The sequence below is a fragment of the Mustela putorius genome, unplaced genomic scaffold, assembly GCF_011764305.1.
Source record: "Mustela putorius furo isolate JIRA1106 unplaced genomic scaffold, ASM1176430v1.1 tig00004191_pilon_pilon_pilon, whole genome shotgun sequence".
In the NCBI taxonomy this organism is placed as follows: Eukaryota; Metazoa; Chordata; class Mammalia; order Carnivora; family Mustelidae; genus Mustela; species Mustela putorius.
In genome coordinates, this window is record NW_025422307.1 from 84,158 (window position 1) to 98,676 (window position 14,519).

Consider the following 14,519-nt stretch of genomic DNA (forward strand, 5'->3'; position numbering starts at 1 on the left):
CACATCACACCACACATACACTGCATACCACATTCACACACCACACACAGATCACACACACCCCACACAGACCACAAACTATACCACACATACCCTACATACCACACACACACCACACACACTATACCACACACATACTACATACCACACACAGACCACACACACGCAGACTACACAGCACACACACTATACCACAATACACTGCATACCTATACATACACACACCACACACAGATCTCCTACGCCCTGCAGAGACCACACACTATACCACGCATATCATACATACCACACACACATACCACACACATATTACATATCACATACACACACACACACAGATCACACACACACACAGACCACACAGCGCACACACACTATACCACAATATACTGCATAACACACACACACACACAGCATACATATATCCACCAACCCCCTCACTCTCACACACGTACTACATACCACACATACACACACACACACTACCGGAGCACCGCATGCCGCCCCCCTTCCCACACCGTGGTATAAATGTTTTATGTACCATGAGATTATCTCTGCCTGCAGAGGGCACCTGAGCCCTACAAATACATGCCAGGGGAAAAGAGGTATTCACTCTCAAAGAGGTTTCTTGGGGACCTAACTTGAAAGGGCCAGGAAAGGGAAAACAAAACAATCCCAAGTGGAGCTGCAGTCTTGCTTACTGAAATTTAAAAAGCTCTTCTTCTAAAAATCAGATTTTCTTGCCATGGCTTGTTAAATAAGTGTTAAACAAGCCAGCAGTTTGGGCCTTCGCACACTAGTGTAAGTCAGTTGAAGTAATCAGCCCTCCTCCTGATGCAGAGAAGAGAGAGAGAGGCAGTTTGACAGGTAATTGAGGGGAGGAGAAGCCTAATTTCCAGAGAGGATCTGGCCAGGGTGCCCCAGTCCTGGGGAGGCCCAAAGCTGGGAAGCTCTGAGAAGGGCAGGCAGCACAGAGGCAGGCCCCCAGGGGCAGCGTGAGGGTGAAAAGGGAAGGGGTGGGGGTGGGGCAACCAGGGACCTTTCAGGTACTTGAGAATTGGGGCTGAGGACGGTTCTGTCTGGAAACATCTCTGTCAGCTCCAGAAATCATTTGCTGTGTCTTACGCTGTGCAGCTCACATTAGAATGACGTGATCCTGCTCTTTGAGAAACTTAAAATCCAAAGCCATTTTACATGTCAATCTGCTGAGAATGAGTCATTTTACACTGAGGCTGAGAAGCGAACACCTAGACAGTCTGATCTGAAGGGCGTGAAGCCACTTCCTCTTCCGGCCCCCATCTCCCACACAGGCCACTGCTGCAGGTCTCCCCACCCTCCCCCAACCCTGGCCCCCACACACCTGACGCTGCCCTTTGGTTTGGGGCACTGAGGACCTAGTGCAAAGGCTACCCTGTGATCCAGGAGACTCCTCCACCCGTGCCCCCACAGGAGTACGTGACCATGACCCTTTGGCCACTTTGCCTTGTATCTCTTGTTGCATCACCTGTTAACCTGTGACCCTGATCCGATCCGATCACCAGACCCTGGAAGCAGGGATGGAGTCTTACTCATCTTCGTATTCCAAGAGGACCGAAACTGTATTTTCACATAACACATGTTACATATTTATACTAATACCAGGTATCCATGTCTATTTTAGGCTGGGCTTGATACTCTTGTTTGGCTTGATTTATAGCCTGGATTAGCCTGAAATACATCTATATCTACTGAGAAAGATAAACATTTCCAACTGTGGATGGTGTGGAAGCACAACAGGTCTTAGCGCACCTGTGAAAAGGGAAGGGAAATATTACCTCTGACATTCTGCCACACACCCACCCATTCCCCACCCAAATCGGGAAACCTGGTGACAAACTATGCCCTAAGTGAGCTCAGCTAGCCTAGCCTCCTTCCTCCTCTCTGCGCCTTCAGCCAGTACTTTACCTGGAGAAGAACTTTCATAATAATTTGATACTTTTACTGATGAGGTCATGTGTGAATCGAAATGCCTAACTAAAAGTGCTGGAGAAGTGGGCTTATTCTGCAGGCCTATTTCACAAAGAACAGACCTCAGTGTACCAACGCCACTGGCAGCCTGACTGGTAGGATTTCCAAATATTGACTGTTTGTGGACTTCCTTCTTGTGTGGTGTCCTCTGTCTGCCCTGACACGCGATGACCTTGGATTGGATAATCCTGATGTCATGTGGAGAAGTAAACGAGATAGCAGCTACAGATTGTTTAGTACTCCATAGTGGCCGTTGGTGTTGTGATGATCACTGTTTTCTTATTTGTTTATTTCAATTTTTTTTTTTTTGAGAGAGGAAGTGGGTGTACGTACGGAGGGAGGGTCAGAGGGAGAGAGAGAATCTTAAGCAGGCTCCCTGCTCAGCATGGAGTCCAATGTAGGCTCACCACCCTGAGATCATGACTTGAGCTGAAATCAGGAGTCACTTAACCCACTGAGCCACACAGGTGCCCCATTATCACTAATTAACTGTCGTATGGCAGGTATATATGGTACTTCCCAGTTTTGTTAGAGAATGTTTATGCACTCTTTTACACAAAAGCATTGAAAGTTAATTTCGAGTTGATTTTAGGGAAGGAATTATTTTGCACATAAAATAACTTCCTTTTATTTACACATGAAATCATAAAATCTGGATATTCAGTAATGTCTACCAAACCTGAAGATAAAATGTAAAATCTATGGGAGTGCCTGGGTGGTTCGGTTGGTTGAGCATCCAATCCTTGATTTCAGCTCAGGTCATGATATCAGGGTCCTGCGATCAAGCCCTATGTCCCGCTCCCTGCTCAGGGCAGGGGGGTGGGGTCCACTCCCTCTCTCTGCCCCTCCCCCTGATCTCTCTCTCCCTCTCTCTCTCTCATAAGTAAATCTTAAAATATATGTGTGTATATATATATTTTATATATATATATATATATACATATATATTATATATATATACACATATATTTTATACACTATATATACACATATATTATATATGTAAATATATATATATATATACACACACACACACATATATATATATGAGTGCCTGGGTGGCTCACATGGTTAAGCATTTGCCTTTGGCTCAGGTTATGATCCCACACAGAGTCCTAGGCTCCAGCCCCACATTGGGCTCCCTGCTTAGTGGAGAGTGTGCTTCTCCCTCTCCCACTGCTCCTCCCTTCCCAGCTCTTGCTCTCTCTCTCTCACTCACTCTCTCCCAAATAAATAAATAAAATCTTAAATATGTATGTGTGTATATATATGTGTGTGTGTATACACACACACATATATTTATAAACTCTATAGCTAAAAGTAAATATATTGGTATCAGTGAATACTGGTATATAGTAAACAACAAAGCAACATATTTATTGGAAAATGAATCACATATACAGGTGATGCTAGTGACTGAAAAGTAATGCATAATATAAATTAAATGTGATTGCATATGAAGTATATATAGACAGAGCAAGTGTGATGGAAAATGGAATAAAACAAGCAGCAAAAACTTCAATGAATGCATAAGCGAGCAGCCCCAGAACCAGAAAAACTCACCTGGGCAGTGACATTTGTGTTCCACTGACCTGCCCTCACAGCAAAGGGACTTCTCTATTTGCCCTGTTGTGGCCCTAGCATGAACAGATTGGCAGCAATGGCAGACCGGCAGAATATTTCTAACTTTTCCCAACATGTGTTATTTACTTAGCTAAGGTGTTTCTTAGAATTAGCATAGTAGCTAAATAATGTACGAAATGAATGTGGGTAGATTCAGTGTTACGCAAGTACATTAAATGGAAGCGAATTCACTTTCACTATTAAGCTAAACTGCTATTTTATCATCTTTGCTGCCCTTCTGTAACTTTGTGTAATTTCACCCATTTTCAATATTTTTATATAATTATAATATACACCCAACATCATCTTTCAGCTCAGCAAGCCACTAGTTATTGAATCCCACTTCTAACTCACTAGCGAAAAAATTTCAAACAATCATTAATTCATAGAATGCTTTGGAATCAGAGCAGTTTATATATATATATGGTGTGTGCATGTGTGTTATGATAATAAACACAATTATCATATTATCTTCTAGACAGATGTCAGCAAAGTCTTCAAATCTTTCATTCTCATAGCTGGGCCAATCCTTTCCTTACTGCACTGCTCTGACACCTGAGGAAGGTCTAATTCTCAACCCTGGTTCTTCCTGTTCTGTCCATCTTATTACACAGAACCAAGAATGCCTTTCTATAGTTCAGGATATGACCTTTCCTAAACTCTCAGACTGGCCTTGAACAAAGATATGCTATAATTCAGAATATTTAAAAAACTCTTCCAAACATCCAAGACTAAATGTACATGCTGCTTTAAAATACAACTGAATGTGACATCAATAACATTTTTACTTCTAGATTTCTGCCTTCGACTCACAGATTCAAGATCTGCAGCACCATGAGCTGGCTAGAAACAATGTTCTCCTTAATTTTTAAAATTCTTTCATTTTCTTCAGCATCTGCATGTAGAAAACTATATTAAAAATTCTTTTTTTGTAAAGATTTTACTTATTTATTTGACACAGAGAAAGAGATCACAAGCAGGCAGAGAGGCAGGCAGAGAGAGAGTGGGAAGCAGGCTCAGGCTCTCTGCTGAGCAGAGAGACCTATGGGGGCTCCATCCCAGGACCCTGAGATCATGACCTGGGCCAAAGACAGAGGCTTAACCCACTAAGCAACCCAGCCCACCCGAGAACTATATTAAAAATTTTTACAACAGGGGTGTCTGGGTGGCTCAGTGGGTTAAGCTCTGACTCATGATTTTGGCTCAGGTCATGATCTCAGGGTCCTGGGATTGAGTACTGTGTTGGGCTCCACGCTCAATGGTGTGTCTGCCTCTCTCCCTCTCCCTCTGCTCCTCTATGTGTGCTCTCTCTCTCTCTCAAATAAATAAATAAATCCTTAAAAAAAAATTCTTAACAACAATAACAATACACTCTTCCTGGAATATCTAGTAAGAGTTGAATGATGAAGGTTTAGGTCCAGAAGTAGTAATTGCTGAAAAAAATTGGCTTTGGTGTTCTCTAGGAGTGCTATGTTTGAAATCAGAAGACAGCCTTTAAAGGAGGGTGCTTCTTAGCCTTCTAGATAGTTTAACATCCTCAACCAAAATGCTTTTCTGCAGAAGCTTCAAGTTTGGCAAAAAACACATCTCTGCACCAGGAGGATAGGTCCACCCCAAGTCAAAGTGACAGAAGTTCTTGTGCCTAGGACCCTTCTAGACCTTGCCCTATGTATATCTTAACCTAGCTGTTCATATCTTTTTTCTTGTTCAAATTTAAATTCAATTAATTAACATAATGTTTTTTTATTTATTTCAGGGATACAGGTCTGTGATTCATCAGTCTTATATAATACCTAGTATTCGTTACATCACATACCCTCTCCCAGTTACCCCATCCCTTCCCCCCCCGCCCCGAGCAATCCTGTTTGTTTCCTATGATTAAGAGTCTCTTATGGTTTGTAAGAGTCTCTTATAGTTTGGGACTTATGGAGTCTCTCTGGTTTCGTCTTGTTTCATTTTTTCTTCTCTTCCCCTATGATCCTCTGCCTTAGTTCTTAAATTCCACATATCAGTGAGATTATATAATAATTGCCTTTCTCTGATTGACCTATTTTGCTTATCTAGCTGTTCATTTTTAACACCTCTAGTAATGGGGCTGACAAACACAAATACCTCTTGACATGGACACAGTGAAAAATATAACTTCAGTTCTGTATTTCTCCTGATTTAAAAAAACTAATCTAGGAAACAGGAAACAGGAAAAAAAATAAGGATGTGCTACAAAACAACTCACCTGAACTCTTCAAAAAACCTCAAGATCAAACACCTGAAACTAATGTAACATTGTGTGTCAACTATACTTTAATTAAAAAAGAAGTCAAGGTCATGAAGGACAATGATGCACTGAGGAACTCCACTCAAAGGAGATGAAGAGGCATGGAATTAAATGCAACCTGTGATCTCTGATCAGGTCGTGGATGAGGAAAAGAGTTTCTTTTGCTCTTGCTATAAAGGACATCATTGTGACAGTTGGTGGAATTTGAATAAGGTCTGCAGATTGAATTATAGTATTGTATTGATGTTAATTTCCTAATTTTATAATTGCACTGTACTTATGTAAGATAATATCCCCCCCCTTTTTTTTAAAGATTCTATTTATTTATTTGAGAGACAGAGATCACAACTAGGCAGAGAGGCAGGCAGAGACAGAGAGAGCAGGAAGCAGGCTCCCTGATAAACAGAAAGCCCGATGCAGGGCTCCATCCCAGGACCCTGGGATCATGACCTGAGCCAAAGGTGGAGGCTTTAACCCACTGAGCCACCCAGGTGCCGTGATAATGTCCCTTTTTGAGGAAATAAACCCCACATGATTTAGAGGTAAAGTGAATTATCTCTGCAAACTTTTTTCTTTTTTTCTTTTTTAAATATTTTATTTTATTTTTATCTTTATTTATTGGCAGAGAGAGAGATACAGCAAGAGAGGGAACACAAGCAGGGAGAGCATGAGAGGGAGAATCAGACTTCTGCTGAGCAGGGAGCCCGATGCTTGGCTTGAACCCAGGACCCTGGGATCCTGACCTGCACCCACGGCAGAGGCTTAACCATTGAGCCACCCAGGCGCCCCTCTGCAACTTATTTTCAAGTGTTCTGGGAAAAATAACAGGCAAGAAAATGAAAGTGATAAAAACAAATGTGATAAAATGATAACATTTGGGTAGTCCGGGAAATATTTGTACAACTTTTGCAACTTTTCTGTATGTCTACGATTATTTAAACATACAAGTTTCATTACAAAAACAAAGTTGTCTTCCTTACAACTTCTGTAATTTTTAAAGTTTCAAAGGATATTACCATTCGTCTTTCAATGTTAAAGTAGCAAACTCTTCTATAGTGTTTATTGTGTGCTAGGCACTGTTCTAAGCAGTTATACACGTCTTAACCCACTTAATCCTCATAGCCACCTTGAAGGTAGGTACCATTACTATTCCCTTTCCACAGATAAGGCATCTGAGACCCAAAGAGGGTAAGAAAACTTGACCAAAGTTTCTTGGGCAGAGCCTGGTCCTTCACTATATACATCCCAGAACAACCACATTCTACTGTGTCTATTGCACCTTCTGTAGAGGTGTTGTTATTGTTGTTTTTAAAGATTTTACTTATTTATTAGACAGAGAGACATACACCAAGAGAGGGAACACAAGCAGGGAGAGTGGGAGAGGGAGACACAGGCTTCCTGCTGAGCAGGGAGCCTGAAGCGGGGCTCGTTCCCAGGACCCTGGGATCACAACCTGAGCTGAAGGCAGACACCTAATGACTGAGCCACCCAGGCGCCCCATGTTGTTGCTGTTGTTTAAGATTTTATTTTTAAGTAATCTCAACACCTAACATGGGCTTGAACTTGCAACCCTGAGATTAGGAGTTGTGTGCTCTACCAACTGAGCCAGCCAGGTGCCCCCTGAGCTACGAAGTTTTAGTGTGATTGTTTAATTTTTCATTTCTTTGCTTTCGATTTCTTTTTCGATTTCGATTTCATTTCTTTGCTTTCGATTAAAATATAAATAGTATAAAAACACATGTTAGAGTTTATTTTTCTTTAATTATGTGAACTTTGTGGGTGGTCTATGTCACATGGAAAACTTCAAAGAGTTTTGTCTGCTTATAGTATTGGACCCAATGTCAGTTTGTCTCCAGGTGTTAAGGAGGTAAGGAGCTCCATGAAGTTAACTCTCTAACATACATCAGCAAATCCTCCCTTTTTTTATTGACTTCGACATCTGCTTGGCATTGTGAAGTAATGCTAAACAATTAGTATAAATATTTGAAACATATTTGAAGCATCAGTATAAATATTTGAAACCTGGGGCACCTTGGTGATTCAGTCCATTAAGTGTCTGACTGTTGATTTTGGCTCAGATCATGATCTCAGGGTCCTGGGTTCAAGCCCCGTGTCTGGCTTCTGGTTCAGTGGGGATTCTTCTCCTTCTCCTTCTGCCCCTCCTGCTGCTCTCTAGATAAATAATAAATAAATAAAAATATTTGAGACCTTAATATTTTCTTCAGTGATCCTTTGAACATTCATGACTTGTCTATGTATTATTTTAGGACACCTTGGCATCAGGGGCACCTGGGTGGCTCAGTCATTAAGCATCTGCCTTCAGCTCAGGTCTTGACCCCAGGATCCTGGAATCGAGCCCTGCATCGGGCTCCCTGTTCTGTGGGAGACCTGCTTCTCCCTCTCCCACTCCCCCTGCTGTGTTCCCTCTCTTGCTGTCTTTCTCCCTGTCAAAAAAAAAAAAAAAAAAAGTTACCTTGGCATCATCTCTAACGTTATTGCATGATGGCAAATTTATTGCTACTTTTCTTTTTAAAATTTTTATTTATTTATTTGAGAGTCCGAGAGAAAAAAAGAGAGAGAGAGAGAGTGAGAGACAGCACAAATGGGAGGGGAGGGGCAAAGGGAGATGCAGGGTGGTGTGGAGTGGTGATCGCAGGATATTGAGATCATGACCTGAGCTGAAGGCAGACACTTACCTAACAGAGCCACCCAGGGACCCCCCCCCCGATTTATTGCTACTTTATTCAGAAGGGTTATCTCATATTTTATAAACAAAATCAAATCAGTTTGAAGAAGCCCTTTTTTTAAAAAAAATAGTACAATCAATATCTATAATCTTCATCTGAAACACAGGCTCATTAAAATCTCTCCAGTGGGCAGTTCCCTAAAACTTTGTTTGCTTTTCCTTAATTTGTCTTACCACCCTAACCTCAGAGGCATGGTTTTGCCGACACCAGCACTTGGACACTGTCAAGTGAACTTTGACATTCAGGCTGGAATGATGCCAGTGAAACACAAACATGCCATTGAGCCGGCATGAGAGCCATTGAAAAGCCCTGGTTGGGAGTCAGCAGGCTGTGGGCTGGCACTTACTAGTCACGTGACTTCCGGTGACTCCGTGAACTTCTCTGAGCCTCATTTTCTTGTTGGTACAACGGGGATAAAAATCCTTGCTCTGGGGCACCTGGGTGGCTCAGCTAGTGGGGCGTCTACCCTGGGCTCAAGTCCTGATCCTGGGATGGAGCCCTGCACCGGGCTCGCCACTCAGCGGAGAGTTTGCTTCTCCCTCTCCCTCTGCATGCTCTCTCTCTCAAATAAATAAATAAAATCTTAAAAAAAAAATCCTTGTCCTGGCTTCCTCTATTAGTATCACAATGACCAAATTAAATAATGTATGTGATACTTCTTTGTAATATTTTATATAAACTGAAATGAGTTCTTAAACAATTATCAAAATAGTTGGATATTTAAAAAAGAAAAAAAGACAAAACAAGACAGCAGAGTGGCTGGTACAGTGAATGGACGTAGTTAAAAGTTTGCTGAGAGATGGGAGCAAGTCTCCAAAGGTGGGCCCTACGAGCCGCTCCTCCTAGGGTCCCGGGGAGGTACAGTTCCTTTCCTTAGAATCTGGGCTGGCCTCATGGCTTATTTTTACCAGTGGAATACCACTGCAGTGATACTATGTGATTTCCAGTGCTGGTCCTAGAAAGCTGTGCAGTGTTATTCTGGGCTTCATGGATTGCTCGCTGTATGTAAGGCTATATGGTAAGTTGGTCTCTATGTAAAAAACTCAAATGCTCTAAGATGTTACGTTGTAAGGAAGCCCAAGCTAGCCAGGTAGAGAGGTTCAGGGGAGGAGAAAGATCTCTTTTCCTTCTACCCATCTTAGGTTCAATGGCTGGGACCCTGTAAATTAGACTAACAGAAGACAGTTTAACAAGAGAAAAACAAATAGAAGTTCATTAATGCATATGCCGCACAGACATATCTCTCTGTCTGAGAGCACTCAGAGATGAGTGATTCAAAGAGGTGGTTAGAATTGGGGCTTTTATAGCATCTTAAGAAAACAGTGGTGAGTTTTCAGGGAAGTGACAAGAGCAGGGCAAAGGATTTTCAGTTTCTAGGGCAGCAAATCGTAAAAAGGCAAATATATGGTGGGGGATCTAATGTAAACTAAGGGATAGTTAGTAAAGTTATTTATGTGGATTTCTCTAGTGCCATTTCTGGGCTGACATTCCTAGAGCGGTAGCCAGTGCTTAACTTGTCTTTCCTGGTAGAGAAGGGAGAGGGAACACCTTCAAAAGTTTATGTCCTGCGTTTAGGCAAATAGGGGGAGGGCGGAGACCTCCACTTGTATTTGCATCTTAAATGTCCACAGGTCAAAATGATCTTTATGACCCAGTGATATATTTTAAGGTGGCATATTTTGCTACCCTTCAGAGGCCACATGGAGAGAGAGGAAGCAAGAAAGAGAGAATATTACTCGGCCAGGCCCCGTGTCTTCCAGCCATCCCAGCTGTGCCATTAAATATGTGAATGAGATTAACATCCGAGACATCCAATCCAGACTAGCTGCAAACTGACTGTAGCCTCATGACTAACCCCAAGGGGGAACTGCCCAACCCGACCCAGTGAACCACAGAACTGTGAGAGAGAATAAATTGTTGTTTTAAGCCATTAAGTATTGGGGTGGTGTGTTACAGCAATCGGTAACTGGAATATAGAATAATTTTTGCCTTTTCCACTCATGGAAAGCTTGTCGAGTTAATTAGTGTAGAATTTCATGAGACATTTAGGACAAAGTCCCTGATGTATATCAGGACCTATTTCAGTTGATTGGCTGCCTCTTGCCAAAGGCACATTGTTCTAGAAAGTGCATTTCAGGGGGCACTAAGAAGAAAATGATTAGTGAGTCCATGGCAGAATAGAAGAAGGAGGAAAAACATTTTCTACTTTCAGGCTACATTTTTATTGCTTTTATAAATGATTGCTTTCAACCATTGCACAAATTGTATTTTTTCAAAGGACAGGTTTTTTCTTTTCTTTTTCTTAGGATATATTAAATTTCTCCTGTGGTTTAATTTGTGACCAATTTTATAATTGCAGATTTCTAACTATTTTAATTAACTTTTCTGTTCAAATCAGTTTTGCTGAGATATATCATTTACATACAGTAAAAATCACACATTTTAGGTGTACAAGTCTTGAGTTTTGGTAAGTGTGAAAGGCCATGACCCCCACCAGAATCAAGATATAGTTTTTTTTCAGCAAGTTTTTTTTAAGATTTTATTTATTTATTTGACATACAGAAATCACAAGCAGGCAGAGAGGCAGGCAGAGAGGCAGGCAGAGAGAGGGGGGGAAGCAGGCTCCCCACTAAGCAAAGAGCCCGATGTGGGGCATAATCCCAGGACCTTAAGACCATGACCTGAGTCGAAGGCAGAGGCTTAGCCCACTGAGCCACCCAGACGCCCTGAGTATTTCAATAAGTATAAAAAGTTCCCTCATGTTCTGCTGTACCCAATCCCCTCCTTCCATCCCCACTTCCTGGTAACTTTTGATCTGATTTCTTCCCTTTAGCTGTGTCTTCTTCACACTATTATGGAAGCAGAATCATACAGTGTATGGCCTCTTACGTCTGGCTCTGTTTGCTGAGCATTAGGACTTTGACGTTCATCAGAAGTAATAGTCTGATCATCACTTTTAATAGTACACCAATTATAACACTTTGTATTTATGTGTATCCTAAGTGAATGTAGAGTTATAAATAGCTAAGTAAGCCACACTGTGATTGTAGTTTATCTCAAAATTCTGTCTGAAGACCACCTGCACCAAAATCTCCTAGGTTCTTGCTAGAATCTCGGTATTCCAAGATGAACAAGAATATCAGAGTTAAGTGGTTTTGAGTTTGAATCTAGCTCTGCCATTGATTAGCGGCAAGAAGTTGGGCAAATTTCCTAAACTCTCTGCACCTATTTTGTACTTGGAAATAATTAATGTATTCCCCCAAATACTTTTGAGCATCTATCATATGACAGGCACGGTTCTAGGAACTAGAACTGCAGCAGTGAATAGGACAAAGTCCATTCCCTCACGGAACACACATTCTATCAGAGTGAGATAACAAAAGCACATAAATTTGAGATAAATTTCCATTGGTGGTACTCTGTAGAAGATGAAACAAGGTTTTGGCATAGAGGGTACCTTAGTTAAGATACAATCTAGACTACCTGTCACAGAGAAACTGAGAAATATATTTAAACAAGAAGGAAGGGTTCCCCTCCCCCCTTCCTCTGTGAGAGTCTGGAGGAGGCAGCAAGGGACAGAGGTAGGGTGGCTCTCACCTTTATCTCTGAAAGCCTTCATCTCTCCATCTCCTTGCTGCTTCAGCTCCTATAATCTTGTCTGTATTCCAACTAGGAGGAAAGAGGAAAAGTTTTAGGGGAATTTGTGCCCATTTTTTTTATGGGTACATCACTTCTATTCACATTCTGTTGATAAATGTAGAGGTACCTGTCTGCAAGGAAGACTGGGAAATGTTTCTTCTGTAGCCACAAAGAGGGAAAACTCCAGAGGAAGAGGCATATGGGGATTGGTAGACAACAGGGATCCCTGCCAGAGACTGGGACTGGGTGGTGCAGGAGGCTATTTTAACTAGGGTAATCATTAAAGACCTCTTTCGGAAAGCAGTAGTTGAGAGTCTGCGCCGCCTGAGTGGCTCAGTCTTTTGAGCGTTGGACTCTTGGTTTCGATGCAGGTCCCGATCTCAAAGGTCCTGGGATGGAGGCCCACCTCTGGCTGTGCACTCAGCAGGAATCAGCTTAGACATCATCTCCTTCTGCCCCTTTCCCTGCTCCGTACTCTCTTTCAGTCTTTCTAAAATCAATCAATCAATCTTACAAAAATTTATTTAAGAATTTAAAAAAGAAGAAGAAAGGAAGAAAGTTGAGCTAGGGTAAATTTCAGTCCTTACTAATTCACGAGGCACATTTTGCTCAATATGTTTATGACTCCTACGCTTTTCTGTATTTCCGTTTACGAAACACTCGCCACCAATCTTGAGTCCCTCTTGAAACGGTAGGGAAAATTGACGTCAGCCTCCGGCGGCCACCATGCAAGTGCAGTCCAGAGGTTCGCGCGTGACCTACCAGCCGGCCTTCTGCCGGGGATTCCGCTCGTGCACGCCGAGGTCTGACCCCCTCGTGCAGCCTTCGTGGCCTTCCTCAAGGGCAGGACGAAGCCACGCCTTTCTCTTGCTCATTTTTCTCTCTGAAACAATTTTGGGGTGGAGGGCGGGCGAAGAAACATACACGTCTCATGTTTTGACGCTACATCAAGAACAGAGACTGAAAAGAAATACCAATTTCTATGTTCCAGGGTAATTTTTCTTTTTTAACCTTGTGGCCAGGGGCCATTCTGAGAATGTGATGAACACTGTGCACCTTCTCCCCCAGACAGCGCCCAGTGGGGTCAGTTCTCCGCCTCTTCCCCGCCCCTCAAAGTAGTATTGCACACTAGATCGCTTCCTCCACTCTCTTCCTCTCCCGCGCTGGTCCTGATGCCCGAACCGGCGCATCTTAGCTGAACTCAGGCATCCACTCCACCTAGGCCACTAGAAACGCCTGGACGCCACTGACGGGGCCGGGCCCCGGACGAGGCCGGAACTCAGTTACAGGCCCCTGTTGCCCACCGGAACGTGAAGGGAAGGAACGCACCAGGCGGCGGAACGGAAAGAGAGAGCGGGGGACGTGTTTGGCAGAGGGACGGCCTGATCGTTTGAGCTCCCAGTTGCGTTTGTGTCTTGGCGATGTTTCCGAGGGTCTCGGCGATCCTACCTCTGCGCCCTCTCTCCCGCTTCCCTTTATGCTCTGGAGGCTCAGAGGCTGCGATTGTGCTACTCGGTGCTCCGCACGGAACGGTCAGGTACCGCATTGGGGCGCTGTTGGCCCTGCGGGTGTCAAGGCGACCTCCGGGGCGTTCAGTGGTCCTTCTCCGCTTCCTGGGGTGGATGTTCCCGCCCGCGGGATCTCAGAGGCCGTCGCTTTAAAGCTGAGGAACGGGAAATCCCAGAAAGCTAACATGACTTGCCCAGGGTCATAACGGGGTGAGAAACAGAGCTCGGGGTACAAGGTTGGCCCCTGTCCCGAGCGCTCCGCCACGCCTCCCCCCATTCAGTCCGGGCTCCAGAAGCAAAGTTGTCTCACCCACTCCTTTTTTTTTTTTTTTTTTTTTTTAACTTCCCGAGACTATAACGGTCTCATTCCTGCCTCCATTTTTTCTTTGATTCGTCATTTAAAGTACTCCCACTGCACCGATACTGGCGTTAAACCCCGACGTTCTGCCACCACGAAGCTTGTTCACCAAGCATGCAATTCCAGTTTAGCGGAGTGAAGCTGAGATGGTGTGGGCAGCGCGGAATGCTTTATTAATTCCAGTCGTGTTCCAGAAGTTGTATAAAAGGAGTATTACAGAGCATCCCTTTGTTTTTTAATCCAACTTTTCATTGTTTCCTTCATGTGAATAGCATGAGCTGAGTACTATTCCATCCGATGGATCTATCATGATATGTGGAGAGATTTAGCTACTTTAATATTGGCTTGCAATATATATAGTT

General features: G+C 43.1%; 2 protein-coding genes across 9 annotated transcripts in view; one reads left to right on the forward strand and one right to left on the reverse strand.

Moving 5' to 3' along the window:
• Positions 1-14,519, reverse strand: part of LOC123389915 (mitochondrial ornithine transporter 1-like) — a 280,730-nt gene that overhangs the window by 38,945 nt on the left and 227,266 nt on the right. The gene's annotated exons all lie outside the window — the stretch shown is intronic.
• LOC123389914 (28S ribosomal protein S31, mitochondrial-like) overlaps positions 13,617-14,519 on the forward strand; it is a 50,558-nt gene continuing 49,655 nt past the window's right edge. For 3 of the 8 annotated variants that reach the window (XM_045072805.1, XM_045072803.1, XM_045072807.1), the window contains exon 1: positions 13,619-13,828. In XM_045072805.1, coding sequence (XP_044928740.1) covers positions 13,713-13,828 — 116 coding nt within the window. In that variant the 5' untranslated portion in view covers positions 13,619-13,712. The other 5 variants (XM_045072802.1, XM_045072806.1, XM_045072804.1 and 2 more) reach the window with 4 other exon arrangements.